General features: G+C 36.3%; 1 protein-coding gene across 6 annotated transcripts in view; it reads right to left on the reverse strand.

Annotated features, from left to right (window-relative positions):
• CNTN1 (contactin 1) overlaps positions 1-26,189 on the reverse strand; it is a 203,097-nt gene that overhangs the window by 29,157 nt on the left and 147,751 nt on the right. For all 6 annotated transcript variants that reach the window (XM_079303574.1, XM_079303577.1, XM_079303576.1 and 3 more), the window contains 8 exons: positions 25,688-25,812; positions 23,536-23,653; positions 21,827-21,977; positions 21,231-21,358; positions 20,373-20,548; positions 8,985-9,105; positions 5,770-5,928; positions 2,376-2,525 (listed from right to left, as the gene is read on the reverse strand). In XM_079303574.1, the coding sequence (XP_079159700.1) occupies positions 2,376-2,525; positions 5,770-5,928; positions 8,985-9,105; positions 20,373-20,548; positions 21,231-21,358; positions 21,827-21,977; positions 23,536-23,653; positions 25,688-25,812 (1,128 nt within the window). The remainder of the gene's footprint in view (positions 1-2,375; positions 2,526-5,769; positions 5,929-8,984; positions 9,106-20,372; positions 20,549-21,230; positions 21,359-21,826; positions 21,978-23,535; positions 23,654-25,687; positions 25,813-26,189) is intronic.

Below are 26,189 nucleotides of genomic sequence, written 5' to 3' on the forward strand. Positions count from 1 at the left end.
AATACTGGCAGCCTAATTGTATTCTAGACCAGTGGAACATATCTTCTTGATAGTCATGTTCAAGATTGAGGTAGATGTACCTAAGCAAAGCTGACATAGCACTTTATAATTTACTAATTGCATTTTGCACTGCTATTCTGTGTAATGAAATATGATTTGTTGATCCAGCATTGGTGCACAGCTGGGTGGTAAAGCATGATATTTTTAGGACTCCATTATAAATAATTTCTATTTTGTCATTTCTCTCAGACTCTTTGCATTGAGTGCAATGATTCTGTTGCTGTCCTCTATGGTGTTAGTGTATTTATCTGCTATTACTCAATACAGACACACAAAGTACCACTGAAAACTTAGGACCAGATAGCCTACCTACAGAGCATTAAATATGCCTCAGATGTGCATGTATGAGCTACATGCCTTACCTAAATTAATGTGTTCTTTGCACAAAATAAATCTGATAGGATCAGGCATTTTCTCCACTTATCAGTGAAAGCCTTAAGTCATAGTGCTCAAGCACTATGTAAGCAAGATGTTTGCTAAGGCCTTCTCTGAGGATCAGCTGAAGAGGAACACAAAGCAGAGCAGAACTAATGTTTTCAGACAGGATAAATAATATGTAAAAGTAAATTTGAAATTTAAATAAGCATTCACTGCATTGTTTGCATTATTTATTTCTGGCCTTTCTGAAAACATATTAATTGAGATCAAGACTAAACATACATATGACAATTTGAGAGAAAGCTGGAGTTTGTTACTTGACCTTGTAGTCTCACTATCTATTATAAATATATAGCTTTAGAGCTATGTTAGAAGCAGAGGATTGCTAGAACAGTAGAACAGAATTGCTTAAATAGTCAAAGAAGATAGACAGGATGCCAAAGAACAGAAAAAACCCCGACTGTTTCAAGTCTAACAAGTCATTCTTTTCTAAAGTTTCTTCCTTGTTCTCTCAACCATTAAACCCAGGTTTCTCTCTCTGTTAACACCAGGTAACTAAGTTGACAACCATACTTAAACAATTACTCTAATGCACCCAGAAGCTAAAATACATAAAACCAGACCTTGATCCATTGGATTTCAAGAAATCACTGTGAAATGTTATTGATAAAGCAAGCTGTTTCATTAAAAATAAAAAAACATTGCACACAGTCTTAGCATGCTAATAAGTTACTGAAATTAGTTATCTACCAGAAGAGAGACTTCAAAATTGTAAAAGACACTGACAACTTTTAAATGTAACAGACATTATTTGTCGCCCACATAGTACAACAAAGACACAGCACTAATTGCTGCTGCTTAACACAGAAAATGTTAACAATAACTACAATATGTGGACACAGCTTGTTGCTTGTTATTTATCTTTTTCAGAATTACATGAAAATTGCATTCAGTTGTGCATATTACTTCTGTAGTATCATTGCCATTGACAGTGCAACCAAAATCCTACTGCTGCTTATAACAAATTCCAGCTTCTGGCAGAAAACCCACTTGGGCACAGAAGTTGATCTGTAAACTGTGAATTATTTATACCCTGTTTTGACATGGCAAGAAGTGCTGAATGATGCCTAAGAAGACTACATTACCATTTTCCATGGTTTGCCAAAAACTGTCTCACAGTCTGCCAGAGCACAGTGCTGTGCCTGGGGAGTCAGACAGCAGACTAAATAGACCACTTCTTGCAAAAGAGGTACATCCTGCTACAAAACTGGAAAGTATGCCATTTCTGGGGAGGCAACAAAAAATGCCATGAACATGGCACACAGAAAACTGCAGAACACTACCCCTATTCCACCTGCTATCCTTAAATATGCTCTGAGCTATTAACACTGATTAACCACAGTAATAAGAGAGTGTGTTGTGTTGGACGATGTCACATATGTGACATGAAGTAAGAATACACCAGACTTCAATCACAGGAAATCAGCATTATCCAGTAGAACTCACATCCTGTCATGCATTCTTTAGATAGAATACATACCAAATGGCAAATGGACATTTTCCTTGTTAGATGCATGCATGTGTTTTCCTAAGTCCTGAATCACAGTCCCAAACATGTGCATGCGCTCATACACACACAGCCTGGCTGACGGGGGGATGCCTCTGAAAGATGCAGTATGGTTCTATTTCAGCAATGGAGACAAATTTGCCATATCATGATGTTTATTTTCTGTCTGCTTTGATGCTATCACATCTTCATTTTTTGGTACCTCCTTACCACAATCTGTAGTACTGGGTGGCTGAAAATATATCCTCTGCACACCGGATCTTATAAACTGGGGTTTTTAAAGTAAAACCTAAAATTACCAAACTGGTGAATGAGACTGTGAAAATTAAGAATCACATTTAAAAAACCCTGACATTTTCTGTTTACGTACGCGCGCCTTCAGTTCTAATCCTCTGTGACGGCATACTAGGCTCTCCTGTCCCCAGCGTGTTTGTTGCTATTATCCGGAATTCATATTCCATCCACGGAATTAAATCGATCACTGTAGCAGATTCCATATTTCCTTCAATATCTGATGGGTCTAAAAAAAAGATTAAATGCTTTAGAAAACTTAGCATTTCCATTAAAAATTAGAAATCAGAATTTTTCATTAGAAAGCATTTTCACACTTAGGTCAGGAACAGTGCAGTTGATTGTGACAAAACTTGCACTATTCTGCAAACACACATAGACAACTAAAAGGAAACTTGATGTTGTACATTAGGAATATCACATTTTACAAGAAGCACCATAGCAGTGATTGGGAGTTTGGAAACTATGACACTATCTTGGATAAACCCTTATTGACTTCTACGTTTTAAGTGGGTGTGAACTATACATGTAGTTATGAGATTTGCTTACTAATTACATATTATAGCTGTAGAATTTCATTTTACCTACAGACAAATGTAATGAGAAACCTGTAAAGCAGAAACAGTAAAATACAAACTAATTACATGGACAGAGAAGGGCCAGACATGTAGGGTTTAATCAATTGATGAAGACTGGTTTATAAAAAGTGGTCCTAATTTGGTGCACGTAATTAGTGAGCATGTTACAACTTGCTATCTGGTTCTGATCAACAAAGGTAAATGTTCTTGTAATTCCTGAGAAAAGACTTGTTATTGCCATAAGGATGAGCTTCTTTATCATAAATAAAATGAGTAACTCATTACTATCTGCAATTCATAGACAATAGGGGTTGTTTCTATAGCTGTCTGCACCTATGGAAAGACAGAAGATTTTAATTTATATACAAACAAGAGTTGTTTGTCAAATTAGAGTCTTGTGTTCAGAGGAGGATGAGAACTGAGATATTCTGCACTGGAAAGGCAATGTATTTGGAATTAAAATATAAATGCAATGCCTGAAAAAAAACCAGGCAACAACAATGTAAGCACTAGATGTTGACACCACTTCACTCTCCCTAATGATCATTAAAATTTCATTCCAAAGTGAGGTCCTGAAGGAGAAAGGAACACACTTTCCATTTTTCTTTCTACCTGCCCACCTCCCTCATCCTTACTCAAATTATTTTTCTGTCTAGTCAGTAAAACTACTGCAAACCTCCCATGTCATCCAAATTGTGAATTAAATTTAATGCCCCTTCCTGGGCTACATCTGATTGCTTAAGTTAATTTTACTGTCCCACAGATTCCCAGAAAAATTATGAACACTTAGCACAAGGAGAATTTGATACCCTTAACTGGAAACAGCAACATAAGTATAAAAAACTTCTTACATAATCCTTTCATACATATTTCCATACTGTGAAGCAGAATACAATTCTTTCACAAAACACACTCAATATTATGAAACCTGAGATGAATGATTTGGTTGGGGAAATAATGCTAGTAGTAATAATAACAATACTTCCAAAATGCAGTGCCAAAATATATTTTCTTTTTTCACACATTGCAAATTAGCAGCATTAACTGATAGCCTAAGAATTTGGTGACAGATCAATTTGGACTGCTCATCATGCTTCATTAATCTGAAAGTTAACACTGAATCAAAATGGGAGCAGCTCAGCAATTAAGTAAAAGCTTGCAGGGATACCAGTGTTAGGTACTATGGTGATTTTACCTATTTTCAGGGAACCTTCTATTTATGAAAATTCATAAGTGAGGCTCAAATGAAAAAGCAATGATTTTGAAAACACCAAAATAGTTAATTTTAATTTTTCAAAAATTAATAATGTATATCTTTTGTAAGCGCATTTAAAAAGGATTTCAACAATCTAGAGTCCTCCCTGTCCCACACAAAATGTAAATTCCACTCAGCACTCTTAAGGGTAAGATTCAAAGTCTGACTGAATGTCTCAAAGACTATCTCATTAATTCTGAGAAGCAGAGAACTCCAGTGATGCAGAGAAATTCATCTCATCATGCCTATAACATTCAAAGTAGGAATCTTCCCGAGAAGTGAGAGGAGTGGTTTCAAATCTCTGCTCTGAACCAGACAGAATGAAGATCTGAAACCAGCACTTATGTTAACTCTTACATTTCCAGTTCCAGTAACACACAGGACAAAACAGCATCAGTTGCCACCTGGAATTCTTCATATTTCCTTATTTTCTTTAATTGAAAACTACAGAATGAATAAGAAATAAAATTAACTTATCCTAAGAAAAGCAGAGGCTAGCCTAAAAGGAACCTCCCTCCTGTTTTGTTACTGAACCAAAGAATCAGTTATTTGATTAGCTCTAATTTCTACATTATTTCTTTTTTTAAGTTCAAAGAAATCTATTCTACAGAAGCCATTAAACAAGATTAAGAGATAAGAAGGGGCTGGAGAATCTTCTGGGTTTATTTTCCAAGCTACTTTGACATAAAAAATATCACTGCTGGCTGATGGAGGCAATCATATCCAAGAGAACTATATATACTACATAACCTGAAAGAAAAATATGATCTAAGGCAGAAGACCTACTACATCTAACTTCTTACTCTTAAAAATGTGACAGATTTTCAGTTCAATATGTCAGTCTATTTCTTACATATCTGCAGTTTCAAGTGAAAACTTAAATGGAAGACCATGACTGAAACTATTAATATTCTTAATATTCTGAAATGCTGAGTATGTGATATCTTAATTCCGCGGGAAAGCACTTAAGTTGTAATTTATAAGGGTGGGATAATAAAACATATTGATAGAAAAATTCTGTATAGCTTATGACAATGCTATCCTTCATAAAACATTCAGAGATACTAGTAGTTAAACATATTTTTAAATTTATGCTTTTATGTTAAATTCTGCTAAAAAATTATGTTAGCATGTCCTGTGCTCAGGTAGGTTCCTCTTTAACTGCAATTTTGTGGCACAATGATGACATCCAGTGGTTAAAAGGATAATCTTAGCTATGTTTTCTCAATGACTGCCAGTTTAAATGCAATTGGAACTTAGTCTGCTCTCAGGAAGTAGCAGACAATTTTAACCAGCTTTCTCCATACCAAATGCAGAAACGAAGACATCCATTTTTCATCCAAATTAACCTGTAAATAATTTTTATGATTCCAGTAGTTGATGTTGAATGTCTCAGGCAACAAGGCAAGAGGCAAGAAACCAGGTAGATACTCTAGCCAGTTCTTTCCTGTATTTCTTCATATTCAGTTCAGGCCCTCCAAATGCTGGGAACAAAACTGCTGACAAGACACTAACAGGACAGTAAACCTGCAGCAGACATTAATAGCAAACTTGGTTTCCTTCTACTTTCTGATTAGTCAAACTTTCTAACAATCCTACTTTAAACTTACTGTCCTTATAACTTCTGGCATTACTCTTACCTGTTTTGGCATCTTTCCACTCATCAGATAGAAAGGTTTTTGACTGGATAGTGTATTTAGAAATAGGACTATGATTGTCTGTTCCACGACTCCAGGTAAGTGCTACAGCAGTGTCTCTAATTTCTTCCACTCTTATACCTCCAGGGGGGCCTGGAGGACCTGGGGGGGGGAAAAATAGTACAATTAACAAATTAAATATTCTGAAAATATTAAAGTTCATAAACTTTTAATATTCTACGGAATGATTCATAGGACAGCTGCTCTTGAATTTTATAACTACTATATAAAACTTCCATGATTCTTGCCTAATCAATACTGAGATAATCTTAAGTGAAAATATGATACTTTGAAAATGTTGCTGCTCTTTTTACCAAACAAAACTGAACTCAGAATAAAACCACAAAAAAATTTCCTTCTCAAATTATACCTAATGATAACTTTACTGGGGGCCCATCTTTAACCTACATTTCTGCCTTATAGGCCCTGGCTACAAGTTACATGGAAAAACCTTTTACTTATTTTGGAGAAAAATCATACCTTAAAAGAGATTTCTATACATCTCTTCCCATTTTTGTTGGCCTTCCTATTACCCCCATGTGGTAAACCCTTCATCAGGTTCAAAGTTCCTGCAAAGTTCTGGTTTTGTTATTGTGCTTCTGTTTTATATTATACAGAGGTGTCTGATACATATTAACTGTTGTGTAAAAACAGATACGCTGCATGAGGACTACTGAGACATACCTTCTGCTTCAACATTCAGAGATAATAATATGCCAACAGGATTCAGATAATTATCCAACAACCTGATTGAACAAGTCCCAGAGAATATTAAAAAAGCCCAACAATACCATAATATATTTCTCTGCATTATTTACAGAGAAACCACAGAGAATCAAAACAACAACAAAGAATGGAAGGAGATTTCTACATCAGATCTAAACAAACAGTGTGCCAAATATATTTTCAGCTCTTGAATTCTTTTTTTCTGCATACAGCTGAGGAAAGGACTCAAATGAAATTAACTGAATCAAAAGCATACACTAGCATATGTTGCTGTTCCTTGGTTTCAATGAATATACCCTTCAAGCAAGCAATTTCATTCCTTGGACCTCCCTTTCCTCACTGCATGTGGAAAAAGTTTCTTCCTCTTCACAAAGGATGCACAAAACAGAAATTGTTGTTAAGAGCAGATTTTTAAGATGAGGATTGTTGTTCAGCTCTCCAGCCTGGTAATGTGCACATTAGCTATCCCAGCTCTAAGGACACACATAGGTAAGGTCTAATGAGAGAACCATTCTCCTGCAAGACTGTTCACTGCAGAAGCCCACAGGCTGGAAGGTATGGAAAGGTTCATCAGACCCAACAACTTTCCTTCTTTCTTCAAAAGATACCTTCTTCAAAAGATTATTTCACCATCAGCTTCTGAAAATGGCATCTTTCAGGAAACACCAAGGGCCACAGGAAAAGGGAAAGGCTCCATAGGAATGCTGACACTGGACCCACAACTAACCCCGAAGCTGGTAGTTCCTTTAGCAATGGGGCACAGTTCCACTGGGTCCAAATACAGTGGGCAGAGCCAGGTGCTGATATGGTAGTCCCAGGTACCAGGGGCACTGAACTGGGTGCATCCGGGTGGCAAACTGCTGCACATATCCCAGCAGTCCATCCAGGAGGCAGCAACCCAGAGCACAGCCTGAAGCACATCCTGCAGGCAGAGCTGGAAGCAGACACTCTGCTACACAGCCCCAGAGAGGCCAACACAGACCCTGCAAGGTCTGTAGGTGCACACAGGGGCTGCAGAGTCTTCAGCATACTAACATCACTAGCAACTTAAACAAGATCACACAGAACACTCCATGGGAACTGCTACATTGTTTTGTGGACAAAACATCATGTGCCCACAGTGGCAGTGGCTATCCTTTACTGCTCCCTGATGTGCTCTGGAACACAGCTCTTTACTTACATACTGTTGTCACCTCTTCCTTCCTTCATTACAGCGAAATTACAATCCCAAATTTGTCAGATTTCACAAGATACTTACTCTTGGCCTGGTAAGATGCTGAGTCTTGCCCTCACAAAAAAGGCAGCCATAAGCAGAACTGTGTTCATTGTATAAAAATCTTAATTTTGAGAACAAAATGAATGCTAATTTCTTCTACGAAATAGTCTCTGAGCAATGGCTCTAATTACTGGGATTGAAGAGGAATCAGAAGTTTGATAAAGCACCTTGTCTTTTAATTTTTATAAGGAATTGCTTACACAATACCAAGGCATATGAACAGACCCTACTCTTTTACTTTGCAGATCTATTCTGTAGTTTCACCACTTACCATATTTGCTTTGACATTTAATCCAAAACTGAAGACATTTCATGGGCTGTTAATACCCAGCAAAAATTAAATGCAGAAATGTTCAACTGCTCAACAATCTGAGATGACAGAAGTTCAGAACCACAACAGTAGCTGTACTCCAGCTGCTACACAGCTCTATGGTGTAACTTGAATGTGGGGCAAAACACAACAGCAAGGCAACTCAATGTAGAAGTTATAGTGCCTTTGAATTGTGAGCAAAACAGAGTATTAGCACTTCAGAATGTTATGCCCACAGGCATAAAAGAGAGCAAAATGCCCAAAGGACATTATGCCATTAATACTTCACAGTGTGACAGATCTTGTAGGATACATACTACATGTGCAAGAAGAACATTTTGAGACTTCAGTAACACTTAAAAACATTAATCGAATAAAAACAGAGTGACAAACTTAACCTCAGATGTCTTGGTTTCTGAATCCTTGTAATGTAGGCCTAGTATTATACATAATAATTTAATCCGTACAGCTTTATGAAAAAAATAGAAGTGACTTAGAAATGTATCTAGGAGATATACAGAAATGATCCTTGAAATCAATTTTTAATAATGAATATCAAATTAAAGTATCTAAAAATTGCTTTCACATAAGTAAAATATCCATAACCAAAAACATCTTTATTTCTTTTCAGGAAGACACATGCTCAGTTTTACCTCTGAATGTTTGTTACCAAATCAGTACCCTGAGTAGAGTTTTATGACTTCACATGTTTACGTGCTACTCATTTTAATTTCTGCTATCTGTTGATGAGAAATGACATATCCTAAACGATCAGAAACACTCGTGTCTTGATGTCTTGTCTAGGTGAAAACCAGTCCCATTTTTGTATTACCTGGAGAAGCTTACCTCTTACCACAAGGTCAGCTGAAGCTGAGGAGTTGTCCACAATTGTCTGAGCAGTGCACATGTACCTCCCTGCATGCCTCAGTTGAACATTTTTAATCAGCAGCTCACCATTGGATTTAATCTGTCACAAAAACAACACTTAGTGAAACTGGCAAACATCCCCGTGCAGCTACACAATACCTGTCTACTCTTTCCTCCCAACTGATTTACAGTGGTTGCTATTTCTATAAAGTAAATGCTTACTTTGAGAACACATCACCCTCAAACATACATCTGATTTACAGTGATGCCTGGAAACCCAAGGCATCAATATGACAGCTGTTGAAAGTGTCCCATGTTTCCTGAGGAGCTGCAGCTCTTTACTGGAGATGAAAAAAACAGACACCTTAGTAAAGGATTATTAACAAGTCAACATTTCCCTCTTACTTTTTGAAGTCCATATTTGAAAACTAAACTGAGTCAAGAATTTGTACATAAGCCACAGTCAGATGACTTTTCTGCACCATTAATTGCTTTTTTTAAACATGTTGGCAGGATAGTGTGACATGGAGTCCTACTAACAGAGCAGGATGCTGTTTGGCTCTTCTTTTTTAATCCTGAAGCAGTACCTGAGTTTTTATCTCAGAGAGGCTACAAGCACAGCCTAAACAAAGGTGCACCAAGACCTGCCCTGTACTCCTCTCCCTGTACTCTCCCTTGCTACTGAGGCCCCTGTCAGCCTGCACATGCTCTTCCCCTGGCTCAGCTCTCACTGCTCCTTGGCAAACAGCAGGACTCCAGGGAAAGCAATTCACTGTTCAACAAGCTTAACACTCTTTCACCATTGCCAGACTATGGGAAAATATGCAGCCATGTTTTCAGATGGCTGTGTGGGCCATTGGCTACCTTTGGCTGTACAGAGAGACAAAGAGAATATAGTACTTTTAACCTGTGACACTTCTGAATAACCAGATGTGCACCTGTAAAATAACAGGTAGGACAGAGACTGCTTGATGCACCACAGCTATTTCTTAATGAAAACACATTTTCATTAAGACTTTAACTTAAGTGTCAAAAAATAACACACTTGAAATAATTTGCTTTTCCATTTTGAATTTCATCTCACAAAAAGATTACTAGGCTAAATCAATGGGTTATACATGTGCTAGTCTTAAAGGGATTTCACAAAAGCCCCAAATGTTCTCTCCAAAATACATCTTAACTTTCATAGGAGTAAAAGTGCTACAAAAAATTAATACATGGATTTATATCACACTCTATCAACAGGGGCAACATTCAGATTTCCTAATTCACAGAAAATTGTTCAAAAATACAAATAGAAACACCCTCCCCCAAAAACAATCAGACAGTGAGATAACTTACTGCAATCCATAGACTCTTACAAGCAGGAATAAAAGCAATTCAGATGTGAAGTGGTATGTACAAAAAGAAACTTAAAACATATTTAGGTGTAAGAACTAGTGCTACCATCATCACAGATTTTGGGTAACAAAAAGACCTTCAATACAATCTCAAATATTAGGGCTGTCTCCACATTTAGACATTCAGAAGAAATGAAATAAAGATAATGCATCCAGTTTATGTTTCCTGATAGAAAAGGATAAGGGAAGAAGTAAGGTTAAATCTTTTCCAAATGCTCTGAAACTAGAATGAGAGCTTATAGCCTATATTTAGGGGAGATTAAAATACCCAGATAACACTACCCTTTTCCTTTCCAGACTCCAGTGAAGATTTTGGTTGCCAGCTTCAATTTCTGCTGGCATAAAATTTCAGCACAAACTGAAATTCGTTGACATGATTTTTTTTTAGATCCAACATAAGAATTCACATATTTAAGAAATTACTGTGGTAAATAAATAATTGAGTGAAAGAAGAATCAAGCACACATGAAAGAAAGTGCTTGATTCTGGCTAGCAGTACTTCAGCTGACTGCCTTACAAAGGTCAGCAAGCAATGCAGGTTACACTGTGCCTTCTCTCTTCTTGAGTGACACAAGTGCTGGTAGCAAGATCAAACAGATGTCCTGGATCAGTGAACAATCCAGTATTCCTGGATATATATATATATATATATATATATATATTCCATATAATTTCTCTCTTAGTTGTTGCTATTATTAAACTGTTTTCATGTGTATACCTATATTCATACTTTTCACTCAAAGATAATATGACATGGCTTTTAATTTGATTTGTCAAAGTGCATGCAGCCTTGCAGAGATGAGCAGAGTCTGGGGTAGTGTCATTTCTGTGCTCATGCCTCCCCAGTTTATTCATGAGAACTCCAAGGAGAGAGCATCCTTTGAAAATCTGCTGGAATTACTGCATAAGTGAGCACTGTCTGGCAGAACACCTGACTAATCACATGTGAGCCTCACAGTGGGCTGAGCAATCCTGTCAACAGCTTCCAGGGAGAAAAATCAGTCAGAGTGTTGGCAGCTCCATGGGAACAAAGAAGGCAGAACCTGCTCCTCTGCCCTCCAAAAAATTGCAACAAAGAAGCCGAAAAACATCGAACTCTTTGAGTTTTCAATTCCTGTTTTTCACTTGGTTGTTTTTGCTGCTTTTTTTTTGCTTTTTTTTTTTTTTTCTTTTATTTTTAATTCTGCTGTTATTGGTTTTGGTTTTAATAAACAAGACAAACAGTTCATTATTTGACTGCTGTGCTTTAGTTCATTAACACTAAATGTCATCCTAGAAAGAACCACAGTTCCTGTGATTCCCTGATCATTGCTTGCATTTTTATCTGCAAATGATGGGCAAAGCAAAAAGGTTTAGAAACAGTCCAAAATTCTCATAATCATATTATTCAATAACAAATTATAACAAATCCTTATTAAGACTAGTACTTAATAATTTCTATGTTAGTACCATAATTTAAATACTTTATTGTATTTCATAATGATGTGCCCATATACTTGCACTAACAATAATTTCTCTTATGGGAACTTGGTCTTATAACTTAAATGATGAAAAACAGATGGAAAAATACAACTTAATTTTAAAAATCATCAACCCATAGACATGGTGTTGTATCTTGTTGCTTCAGAAGCTCTCCTGAAACAAGGTCTTGGTAATGAAGCTTTCCATACCTCAGAAGAAGCCCAAGTTCTTGGTGGTAAAAGAAGAGCTTACAAAGCAAAATGTGAGCACAGGCATCAGCAAATTCTGCCCACAAATTAGATATGAATGTACTGTATGTTTTCATCCAAAAACCTCAGTTTGGCTACATTTAAAAATGCCTTCCTTAACTCAGAGAAGACTGAATCACAGACTGGAAATAGTGATAGAAATACTCAGGGATGTTCCAAGGGTATCTGTGGTTCACCACTCAGTATTTATCAAGTTCCAAGCCAATATTTCCATCATATGAGCCCTATATTTATGATTTAATAGTGATGTCAAAAATAGCATTCTATGACCTATTTCTGATAGCCACTGGTTTTTTTGACCATCACCTTTGCCAGTGCACTAAACTGCCAAAAGCCATCAGAATGCGTCCTTGTAGAATTGAGCATCATTTACAGGAATCTAGTGTTTTGATGGAAAACTGTGTTTATCCACTTTGGTTGGGCCCTCAGAGACAATAAAGGAACTTCTGTTAATATGACTTACAAGTCTTTTGTAATAAGAAAGTTAACTGGGCAGAAATAGAAGAACTTGGTAAGCAAATACAGAGGGTTTTTTAAAATTCAGGTTCTAAAATTAGACATCTGATCTTCAGCATTTTTGACACAGAGAAGATGTAAAATTTTAAGAGAATCAATAAAAAGTAATCTGGAAGAGGTGGGATTCTTGGTGATGAGATCAGTTGGTTCAAAGCTAGAAATAATTTTAAAAATCTTTTTCTTCTACCTGTACCTTAAATTATTAACTCTAAATGAGCTCATATGAATTGGTTTAATCCTGCCAGAATTAGCTGTGTGGTTGCTAAAACCAGATAATCCAACAGCTGTTGAGGTATGTTATGTAAATGTGATTATAGATGTTTTCTTGATACTGACATCAGAGACATGAGGACACTACCACCAGTGCAACACTACTGTCTTAACCCTATTCACCTGAGACCTTGTTTTGTGTTATAAACCATAGCTACAGATAAATAAAAAATCCAGCAGGATAATGATGAAAGTCATTCCCACAAAAGAATCTTTTTCTGGAGTGAGCTATATTTATATATAAAGGATATACAGGGTTAATTCTATGCTTTAGATGTGGACTGGGAAGTACTTCCAACAAATACATTATTCTTCTCCATTCAGCATACCACTGAGAATTCCTGAGGACACAGTGCTTTGTACCAGCATCCCAGTGGTAATGGGCCTTGGAATTTCTCTTATAAAAGCAGAAAAAGCCTAGGTACTTGCTCACTTATGCTCATGGCTCACAGCTTTATGACTGATGACAAAAATTCACAATACACTGCAAACTACTCTTCTCTGAGTAGTGCTCACATCTGGCTTTCCCAGCTCCTGCTATCTAACTACAGATGGTACATGAATTTTGGTAGTCTGGTAAGTCTCACAGCCACATAAATGTTACAGTCAACTGTATTTTTTAATTCTAGCACAGAAGTTGGCAGATCTTCATCTTCTAAATGAATTACAATTCTTTGTGCTGTAAGTAGAATAAGTTTCCTCAAAGGCTTCTGCCAGAGAAAACTGCTTGTTGGCTTTGCCCTCAGCATTATTATATCTTCTGCTTTCCTTCCCCTCCTTGCTCTTAACCACTGACTCCATCCATCTCATTCCATGCTCACTAGGTCATTATTAGACCATTGCCTCTAAATATTACTCCAAACCCAGCTTTGGAATAATATTTAGAGTGACTTCCAGCTCACTCATGTAGATAGCACCTCCCTAATACATCAAGGCACTGGAAGCAATGTATTGAGACAGTACCTTGAGAGAGTCCTGGAGCTCTTTCACTAAAAAAAAAACCTAGTTAGCAGTTCATTTAGTTGGTCATTCTTCATCAGCAATCTCCTGCCACTTTAATACATTCAAAAACTGAACTAAATGAGCTCACTACAACTCTGGCTTTGTTCTAGTTCATAAATAATGTCTTCCTCCTAATCAGTGTGTAACTGAGTTTTCCTATTTTGAATAACCTGGTTTCAACAATAAGGCGACCTGTTTACTGGATGAGGGAAAAGCTGTGGATGTTATCTGCTGGACTTTAGATAAATCTTCAACACCACAATTGCCACAACATTATCCTGGAGAAATTAGTTTCCTATGGCTTGGATGGGCGAACTGTTTGATGGAAAAAACTGTCTGGATGGCCGGGCCCAGAGAGTGGTGGTGAATGGAGTTACATCCAGCTGGGCACCACTGGGGTTCCCAGGGCTCAGTACTGGGGCCAGTCCTGTTTAATATCTTCATTGATGAGCTGAATGAGGAGATAAGTGCATGCTCAGTGAGTTTACACAGGACACCAAGTTGGGCAGGAGTGTTGACCTGCTGGTGGGCAAGAAGGCCCTGCAGAGGGATCTAGATAGGTGGGATCAATGAGCCAAGGCCAATTTTATGAGGTGAAGGCCAGGGGTGGGTCCTGCACTTGGGTCACAACAACCCCTGGCAGTGCTTCAGGACAGGAGAAGAGTGGCTGTAAAGTGGCCCAGTGGAAAAGGACCTGGAGGTGCTGGTTGTCAGCAGCTGAACAGGAGCCAGTGTGTGCCCAGGTGACCAAGAAGGTCAGTGCCATCCTGGCTTGTATCTGAAAAAGTGTGGCCAGCAGGACCAGGGCAGTGACTGTCACTCTGTATTTGGCACTGGTGAGGAGGCACTTCAAGTACTGTGTTCAGTTTTGGGTTCCCCACAGCAAGAAAGACATTGAGGTGCTGGAGCAAGTCCAGAGAAGGGCAACAAAGGCTGTGATGGGGTTGGAGCACAAGTGTGATGAGGAGCAGCTGAGGGAATTGGAGGTGTTCAGCCTGGAGAAGAGGCTGAGGTGGGACTTCATCATTCCTCCCAACTACCTAAGTAGTGAGGTAAGGGTTGGTGTCTTCTCTCAAACAACAAGGGAGAAATTTCTCCATGGAAAGGCTTGTCAGGCATGGGAACAGGCTACCCTGGGAAGTGGCTGAATTATCAACCCAAGCACTTAGAGACAAGGTTTAGAGGTGGACTTCACAGTGCTGGGTTAACAGTTAGACTCAATGTTCTGAAAAGGTCTTTGCTATCCTAAAATATTCTATGATTCTATAATTCTATCTAAATATTTGACTCCAATTCTTCAGTTCTCTTGAGCTTTCTATTAATTTCCTAATCTACAGCTGGAGCTAGACTAAACATGCTGCAAGGAGGATTATGAGGGAAACCAATGAATGAAAATGGAAATTAAAAACCATGTATATTTTCTGCTGCAGGCAACAGTAGAATCATAAAATAGTTTGGGTTGGAATATAGATTTATACAATAAAACTGTCTTCATAGCAGACTACTGAAGCAGGACCATGCAGTAGAATAACTTTGTCTATCCATGTCCAGCCAATTAACTGCAATTCAAAATAATGTACAAAAACCAGGCAGCTATACATCTCTACTCCTCTTATCTGATTTTTATAGTTCAATTTGTTCTTTGTTTACAAAACCATCTGTTTTGGAAAAGAAACAAAGTGTTTTGGCAAACACTGCCTCCAATCTAGAGTTCATCTCACCTCTTTCAGAAATAAGCACTGTGAATTTTAGTTATCTGGACTAACCACCTTTAATACTGGACTAACCACCTTTAACAATTAAATAAAGAAACAGGCTATTCCATATGTGCTGCACTTAAATGAAAAGTACCTGTCTGGCTGTGTATGTCCAGAATATTATGAGTGTCATCCTAGAAGACTGTAAAGCTTTCTGTACTTCAAAGAGAGATAAAGTAAAAGGAATAATATTTGCATAAGGAAAAAGCAAGATTTTTCAGTATTTAGAGAAGTCTACACTACTGCAGGTTAACCACAAGATAGCTGCAGGGATACAGAGCTGCTTATGCACAGACACCTTGGATTCAGAAGCTACTTCAAAGCTGAGTAGAGCCTCAGCTATGAGTCCTGCAAGCTCTATGCTGAATACATTTGTCTGCCTTTGTGCCATACCCCTGCACCTACAAATACTGGAGACAACACTCCAGTGTTCACACTCAGGATTCACACTTCAGAGTCAGTGTGGAATCAGCAGGTCTTAATTCCTGATCTATAGTAGTCAAGACATTGAGGCATGTCAGCACCAGCTTGAGAAATTCCCATTTATATGAAAATGTCAAAGGTAACAACTCATTTGTCTCTATGACAAAATTCATCACCTGGCTTTACTGTATCTTTCCATCACCACTCACTCTTTCTTTGAATACTTAAAGAAGAAAGCTATTTTCAAGCAGGTCAACTTTCTGAACACCTGTGCAGCAATTCAATTGAACTTATTAAAGGTAAGGTGGTGATAGAAATATCAGGGTTTCAGGCTCACTGATATCACTTAAGACAAATAATATAATGTAGCAAATAGAAATACTGCTGGGATGGAAAGCATTTTAAGTGCTTTTAAAAATGCATTTTAAAATGCTTCTAAAATGTCATGTCACTAAGACAGCTACAGACTAAATTTGAACTCTTCCTATGTCTGTGTACAAGTTTCTGACTTGTACCAGTTAAATGATGGAGCTCCTTTTCCTGACTATCCATACAAATGGACTAGTGGGACTCAAAAGTGTAAAAAAAAGACTTTTTTTTTTTTTTTTTTTTTTTTTTTTTTTGTAATGAACTTAAAGGACTATTCTTATTAGGATACTGTACGTATTTTTAAATATAAATACCTTTAAAGTAATCTTTTCAATCTCTAAAAATATATGACAAAAATCAGATCTATAAATAACAAACAAACATTAAGAGTTTTCCAGATTACTTGATGAGTATCTTTTTGGGACTTGAAAAGATGTGTTTATGTTCAGTTCCTCAATCAAATAATCAGAGGAACCACCAAACATAAAGTTAGAATTAATCTATTTAATAGTAACATTTTGAAGATTCCATTTGACTCTTTGGAAGCTAACCAATTTTTTTTTTCCTTTTTTTGCCCTTACATACTGATCTCACAGGAAATGAAAACTAAACTGACAAATATCCTTTTGATAAATTAATTTTAGTATTAATATAATGCAAATTAGCTTTGATTTCAGCAATGATGGAGATACCAAAACTTGCATTTAAAGAAAGAAGAATTACACAGGTGTTTACCTGAATTTAATTAGCATTTCATTATGTCTATATGACAATAATAATAGTTTTATTTTGAGAACTGAAATACTGTGGCTCTATCAAGTTTAAGCAACCTGATCTGCATAGTCACTTAAATTAATGGTGATATTATCAGAGGGACAGATGGGGATTCTTCATCAAAAGGAAATTACAGCACAGAGCACATACTTCATATACCAGGCAATCTTAATATTCCTAGTGGAATATCTTTTTCTTCTGTGTTTGTGAAGTGCTGGTAAGCACATTTCAAGCTCAGCAGTTCAGGCTGCTGCTGTCAAGTGTAAACCAGCTCACCCTTTACATCCAAGAAAGCCTGAGCAAACCTGCCACCCAGTGACTTCAGCTCAGAACTGCCAGGGAGAGGGAAACTGGCAAGAGGAAAGAGAAAATCCCTTTGCAATCCCTTTGCTTGCCCAGGAAAGAGAAAAACTCTTAATGCAACAATACAATAACAAATGAATAGAACAGAAATAGTGCAGGAAGTGGATATTCCTCTTAATTATATCCTGCATAAATCCATAAATCCATTGCATTGGATTTGCTGAATTTGTTAAATATTCAGTATTTTTTATTACTTAAGCACCAAGCCACCTAATACCTACAAATGCAGACTTCAAATGAAATCCTACTGTTACCTCTGTCCCAGATAAAGACCAAGGTGCCTGTGGAAGAGTAACAAGACTATTTGCACTTACTTTGCAGAATTAAGCCCAGAATTAAGGCTTAGGAATGCAAAACAAGAAGATGCCTCTGCTAAAATAATTTCTACCAGTATTGACAGATTAAATGCAAAACAAACCAAGAAATATCCTTCAGGAAGAGGTTATATATTGACAAGTAAATTAATTGACATATAGATCTAAACTATGTAATTTTAAAGGTGTAATTGAATTAAGAGTTCTTCAACTTCTGAATCCTGTGGAATATCCATCCCTATAATCTATTCAAAAAGGAAACATTCCAGCACAAGATTCAACACCCACATGAAGAGAAGTATCTCTTTTCCTCCCTCTGGAGACCACAGAAATTTTGTAGAGACCAAAGTAGTCTACTAAAGTTAGGGTAATTTGGTTTTGAAATGAAGCAATTCAATAAAGGGTCCAAAATACTGCGGAGATAATGAGAATTTGAGATCAGGAGCCCAGGACCACTGACTATCTGGAAGATAAAACAGGTAACTGAGAACCAAATACTGCCAATCTTCTAAGAGAATTACACATTTTCTGAAGGCCTTATTTGGACCCACATTTGCCAAATTTGCTAGAATGTGCCTAAAATCAGGATTAAATTTCAGAATTAATTTCCCCTAAAAGGAAAAAAATAATCCAGTTTGCTTCCATTTTCATTATTTAGAGGAAAAAAGTATACATCAGTGATATAAAAATTTTTGTTTAATATGTTTGACACATGACCTACAGATGGAGAAAGCTCAGGTTCCATTCTCTTGCACTACAAACTCACTTGATAAAGATATTTTTACCTTCCTTCCAGACCAAAATAACAGATTCATCAACACTTTTTAGTCTGATTTTGTTTTCTATGGAACAAATTTCTTTGTGTGATATCTTTCAGGTAGATAAACACAATCAGCTAAATAAAATCTGTGATATCTTTCAGGTAGATAAAAACAATCAGCTAAATAAAATCAGACTGATTTTATTTGCTCTTTTTGCTCTTTTAACAAGGAGTTAGTTTACTAGGGCTTTACTTTTTAAGCTCAATTTGTGTCTGACACTCAGACTCATTCCAGTCTTTACCTAAGGACAAACTAATGAAATTAGGAGGCAATTCAAACTTTTTCAAGGTATTCCTATGCATTAATTACTCTACTGGAATGTAAATTTAGACCTATCAAAAGTGTGACTTAATAGCAACCTGCAGGAAATGTTTTGAAATATGCCAGTGCACAGGAGAATAAATACAAACTTATTAAACACAAAATACACTGCAGACTACTTACTACCCTGCTACTGAGTGTGGACATAGACTTCCAGGAGATTTATTGCAGAAAGGAGTGTGTCTTTGGGTTTCAATGTTTAACAGCTGATCTTAGCATACTTCTACTGGCTTGTTGGACAAGGACATGTTCTCTCACTGAAAGAGAGCAGTGTGGCTTCTAAACTGTCTCTTAAAACTCAGCAAATGATCAGACTGAGTAAACTCTTCACTCCTCACTGGGCTGTTTTGTTTCAAATCAGACTAAGATAGCTACATTTTAAACATCTTTTCACATGGAAATAAATAGATACTGAAAGCAAAAAAGAGGAATCTCTTGGTCCATGGATGATCAGATAATATTCCCAGCCTAGCAGAATGTCTCTTTAGGACCACTGGTTCATCATTTTGAACACAGATCTTAAACTAAATGTGATCTCTGGTGTTGTTCCCAGACACAACAACTACCAATAGCAAAAAAAAAAAAAAAAAAAAGAAAAAAAGAAAAAAAGAAAAAAAAAGTATCTAAATATGAAGATTTTTGTATAATTTAAATCCAGAATAACAGAATAAATATTTACACAAATAGGCAACCACTTGGAGGTTACTGAATATTAGAAAAAATTAGCATGTGATTAGACATAACAAGAAAAGATTTCTAATAGAGATATTAATTTTAAATAAACCTGATAAAAGACTCTAAAAACATAACCATATATGAAAATAAAAAGGAACTATGATTGTTCTGTATGCCAAAATTAGTATTTTTGTATTAACTTGTTTAGCCTTCACATAAACTGTTCTTCCTCAGTGTTTACAGACTGTTTGACTCCTATCCACCATCTGGCCCAGTTTTGTGCCAAAATCCAGAAATGTTGATGAGAAAAACATTGGTAAGTAAAAATGAATGCATATGCAAACTTTCTTGAGGTAATTTGGACCCTGTTTACAATCAGGCTATCTACTTACCAGCTACTTTCACTAATAATCAGAGTGAGATTTATCTGAGGTACAAAAATAGTTACATCAATTTAGATATCTAATTTCAGGTATCTGCCTGCAAGTGTGCATGTGTCCGTAAGGTGTCTGAACTGCAATTCTATTTTATGTTCTTGGCCTACTGGACCCCAACTGACACAGAAAAGGCAACTAATCACAACAAAGGAAACCAGGCTTTCAAGTATTAAATAAGGATCTGTAGCATCTTACCATAACATTCCGCTCATAATGTTCGTGTTCTTTCTCAAAATCTATTACAAAGCCATTTAGAGACCAAATAAATGTCAGGTCTAATGTGGGATCATGGGATGCAATGCATTGCATGGTAGCATTCTCTCCAACGGTGACATCAACATTCAATGGAGCTAAAGTAATCCTTGTAGCCTCTGTGAAATTAATGGCAAACATGGAAAATTCCAATAAATAAATATTTATTCAAATATAAGCTTGGCTTCCTAACTGTTTGATCATACATTAAACTACTCCCTCAAAGTCTAGTTTTTATGTTATTCATACAACTACATTTCAAAGGACCAAACTGAAGACAAAAAAGAAAACATTTTGCAACTAAAATACCTGACTTCTGTTTAACTGTTTAAATCTCTGAATCCCATTACAATATTTTTATTCATTGACTATGTGCCAAGTAGAAGGAAGACACATGATGAATCTCACGTGACTTCTGTTGCGTTTCTTGTTTCAATTATAACATTTCCTATGTTTTAAAACTTGTCTCTTTAATGAATGAAAACTTCTACTTGGTCAGGCTAAGCCAGAGAGCTAAGCTAATACATTGAACACATTAAAATATCAATTTAATCTATCTAGTTTAGCAATCTCTTATGGAAAAATAAACCCTGAAAATTGAGATTCAGTAGTAGAACTGATACAAACATACCCAATTTCAACTGAGCAATTGCTTTAAAAGCATTTATTCAGTGTCAATGAGCAATTAAATATGAAAGATGTAGAACAGCTTGAAAAAGTAGTGTAATGCTGGAACAAAAATTAGTCATTTTGAATTAAAGGATTCTACCCAGAACAAACAAACAAAACTCTGAGGCTTACCTGTCATTTCTAGAACACCAGTGCTATTGGCTTTTCCTCGGTTATTTTCTGCAAAACAGGTGTAGCGCCCCTCATCCAGCTTTGTGACATTGATAATTTCCAGGCTCCCATCATCCCAGATGCGTATGCTATGGAAAGTGCAAAAACACACTGAGAGAAGTTAGATTCTGTATTATAAAGCAACACTTCCTGTAGAACTGTAGTAAGTGAAAGGACAAACCACAAACATAATTTGAGAGCTCACATCTAAATACTGTAGAAAAAAATACAGTAAAAATATTTTAAAAGGCTGTGACATGATTAGATGTCTCAGATTGCTGGAGCAAGAGAATGTACTTCTATTCACTTATACTCATTCAAGTATTTTCTTAAAGTTTTATGGTACAATTCAATTCTTAAACCAGACTGGGTAAAGTTGGATACCCTGCTGGCTCTTTGAATCCATACCGCCAACAACATTTTGGAACATTATTTTACTGAAGTGACACATTCTCCTGTCCCTGAAGTCTGCCAAACAGAGAATCATCCTACAGGATAGATAGATACATAATGTACATTTTTAAGGCTCAAAGTGTTCATTAACAGTCAATACTAACCGACTCCCATTTACGAGCAATTCTGTTCCTTTGCTCCAGGAGAATTTTGGCTTAGGAGCAGCTTTAGGCTTGCATTCAATGATTACACGCCCCCCTTTAGCTGCTAGGATTTTCTTCTTCATAGGGTTCAGTTCAAAAGTAGGAGGTGAAGCTGAAAGCAAAAATTAAGACAAATGTTAGTGATTTTACTGCAAAATAGAATTGCAACATACAATAAATGACAGAACTATTGAATTGTTTACAAATGTTCATTATTCCGACTAGTGAGAAAAATATTAACAATACAGAGATGTACTGGGAAGAGCATGCTGATCTACAAGAAACATGAAAAATCATTACATAGTTCTGTGCTGTGTTACACTAGAGCTTTCTTTCTATTGATTTCTGAACTTTCATCTGAGTTTAATCTAACAAGATCAAAGTCCACTGAAAGTTCCTCCATTTCAAAAGGCCTTTTGATCAGTCCTAATAAAATTCAGATTCCTGGAGCTAAATTTCTTTAACAAGTTGCTCACTCAATCATAATTCCAAACAATAGTTGAGTTTACTTTTCAGTGGTTCTAACCCACTCTACAAACTAAAACTGTGTCCTTCTTATTCTTTGTGGTTTTCTGCAGGTCCAGCTGGCTTTAGGTGCACTCTCAGATGTGCAAGAGTATTGAGACATGACTGTCATAAGCACTGAGGTCAGATCTTTGCTAACTAATTTACTATTTGTTTGAAACCAAATAAAAGAAAAAAAGCTTTTAATTATTTTGCATCTTGGCATACCATCAGCAATCATGCCAGCCTGTGCACAGACTGAGGAAATAAGGCTATTATATAATTACAGCAGTAGAGAGCAAAACTCTGACCAATAGCCACATATTGCCAACACTGAATTTTGAAAAGTGCTCATTTTGTGTAAACCAAGCTAGTAGTGAGTACACAGTAATGGAAGAAAAGTGTAGAATGAAGCATTGTTGTGCAATGGGTTGGGAAAACCAAGAATAATTTAGCTCTTGGAAACTCTGAAGGCAGGTGTGAGTTGGAAAGAACAGCAACTACTGAAGGGAAATCTAGAAAAATATGTCATACAGCGTGTCTGCTCTAATGAAATCATAAAAACATCAGAAATTATTTTAAGGCTGAGAACTCCAGATCTGAGAGTCAAACTTTCAACAGGATGCACCTTAGGAAAACACAATGGATTCATAACTACATCCAGTAATCAAATGGCACAGCTATATTGCATACAAACATTGTGACTTTGGTGTAAGGGATTGTAGAAAGCAAAACCAAAGGGGAGAGTGAAGATTAAGAGCTTCAAGGGCCAAGTAAGTGACAACATGGTTACTTAAAAAGTAGATTTTGCCTCACAGAGGAGTGATCATATGTGAGCAAAAATGGAAATGCTTCTTAAGGAGTTTTGCAAGCTTAAAAGTGTAGGCTGTAGCTCTGTGTGCTTCATGTAACTTCAGTACTCTGAGAGGGAACAGCAGGAAACAAAAATCATAAATACAAACAGAAAACATGCCTCACAAGTTGATAAATTTATTCCTCAAATGCTTGTCAAAAAACAGCTATAGAGCTCAAATAAACCCGATCTCACCTAGATTGAGAGTTCTTAGCTTCATCCTAACAGGAATCTGTTACCAAACAGTACTTGCAAACATAACTGCTATCTTACTGAACCCTGAAATAGTAAATAGAGAAATAATCCCACTGACCCACAATCTTCAGTTCAGCATTTGCATAAATAATTCCGTGCATATTTTCTGCTATACACTGGTACATGCCGGCATCGTCAAAGGTCAGACTTTGCATTCTTAGTTCACCTTTCCGGAACTAAAACACAGAATCAATAAAATAACAAGATATTAACATAAACCACAAAAGCTGAAAAATCCACACCCATCCACATTCTTCTTTTCATCTTTTTTTTTTTTTCTTTTTCAATGACATTGGGTTCACCTTTTTTAAAGAAAAATTCAGTGTCATTTAATAAAATTTCTGACAAAGTCCTAGTTGAGTGTCAGTAGACAAATTTACTCTCAAGACCCCATTATAATATCAGTGCAAAAAGTACTGATTCAGAAATAAGAAACTAGGAATTAAATTAATTTTATGCATATAAGCTTTGTTATGCCATGCTCACTGGTCAGTACTTTCTGTTGTTACATTATTTTTCAACAGGAAAACGTGAAAGCAAGTACCAGTGAGGTACGAGTTTTTCAGATTCCTCTGGGAGATAGTACAAAATACTTTCTATTACTTTGTTTTCATGCAAAAAAAGAAAAAAAACCAGTCAATCAAAGTAAAGTAGTTAAAGTGGGGCATTTTGTAAATTACAAATAGATGTTAATCAGTTTTTGACAGATCATGTTAATGTATTCTATTTTTTTGTGAAAGTCAAGCTGAAAGTCTTAACTCCTGTATCTAAAGTATATTGGAGCAGATTGACTGGAAGGTAAAGAGAATAGTACTTAGCTGAAAAGAGAACAGATTAAAGGAAACATTTTCTGACTGTTTTATGTGACAATATTTTAATCAGATTTTATACAAGGAATCTTTGTTGCGTGCTAAATGAACTGCCTAATTACAAGTTATCCGATTTAGAAGCAAATGATATTTTTAAGGCAACAAACATATTTCTGCTACCTTCTATTTGGACATCATCTTATCATGATGGTAACACACAGCATAATCTTCTGGTGTACTACTGGAGACTTACACACTGTGCTCTGCAATCCAGTATGCAGATTTTGTTAGTGAAAGACAAGTTCAGTAGGGAACAGCAAATAACTCACTTGCTAAATTATTTTTTTGCAATAACTACGAAAGCTAGACAAAAGCATTGTTTTTTCCTGGTTTAAGCCACCCCCATATAGCAGATGGTGATATCCCTGCTCTCTCTACAAGATCATACATTTTTCTATAGATATACAGTCAAAAAAACAAGCTGCTTCATTGTCTTCTTTTGTTTGCTTGCCAAGATAAGAGTCACCACAGCTCAACAGATGCAGAACTGCATTGTGCCCTCGCATTCTCGTGTTTTTTAAATGGCTTTTCATATAGTATAAGCAATAGATTTTGAATACACTGTTGAAATGCCTGAATAGGCTTTTCTCAGAGAAGCTGTGGATGTCCCATCCCTGGAATTGTTCAAGGGCAGGCCAGATGGAATTCTGAGCAACCAAGGCTAGTGAATGATGCCCCTGCCCCTGGTTAGGGGTTTTGAACTAAACAATCTTTAAGGCATCTTCCAACACAAACCATTCTATGATTACATGATTCTAAAATCAGGACAGAAAATTCAACTTTTTTAAACCAAGTATCCAATGCAATAGAATCAAATTATCAAACACTACTTCTTCAAATTTCTTTAAAACATCATCTAAACATTTGCAACACTCTGTCTAGAAAAAATGAGAAAAAATACAGGATATATAAAGACCACTGATAATTTAAAAAATGATCTTTATTGTTATATCTCCACTGAGTATTTTGTCTTGTATTTTTAAAGACACATTCATGTTTAATGTGGTAAAAAGGATTAAGAGAAGCTGATAGACATTTTTTATCCAGAGTGAAAAGTGTTTACTTAAATGGGCCAGGAGAAAAAGGGACATCCACCTCCTAAGTATGTGGTCAAAAGTTAAGTTCATAATTCAAAGGTGAATACTAAATAGCCTGAAGAAATAAGAGAAGACTGAGATGAAACATTAAAAAGCAGATTTTATTGCCTTATGCAAGTGTCATCAGCAAATATTTGGATCATTATAATGAATTTTCCTTTAACTTTTTAATAATGCATGCTTCAAAAAACTGTTTTTATGAGCAAACCACTCAAGCCTGTGTTACCTACAGCAATACACTCACCGAGGCACCATTCTTCAGCCACCGAATTGTTGGAATAGGCTTGCCTGTAGCTACACAAGGCCAGTACAGGTCACTGCCTATATCCCTTTCTGTGTCATTGATATGTTCTACCCACTCAGGAGCAGCTGCAGAATAAAATACATGATGCATTGTAAATATAGCACATATGTATTGGTATTATCTTGTATTAATTTCACTGCTTTTTTCCATTATACTTAAACAGGCAACTCAAAGTAATGATGCTAACTCAGCAATGCACCAGCACAAGAAACAAAGGAGTTTTTGTCTTACAACCTAGATTAAAAAAGGCTTCAAACTACTTTTTATGAGAAGAAAATATGGAATTAAAATAACGGCTCCTGAAGGTGTAAGATATTACAACTTATATTGTTCTGTAGATAATTCACTGTGGAAATTACTCAGCAGCACTGTGAAAATGATAGTTAAATGACATGAAATTGTGCAAAACTGTGTATGTACTGAAAGGATCTTCAAGAAATTA

Source organism: Erithacus rubecula (assembly GCF_903797595.1).
Source record: "Erithacus rubecula genome assembly, chromosome: 4".
NCBI classification, from domain to species: domain Eukaryota; kingdom Metazoa; phylum Chordata; class Aves; order Passeriformes; family Muscicapidae; genus Erithacus; species Erithacus rubecula.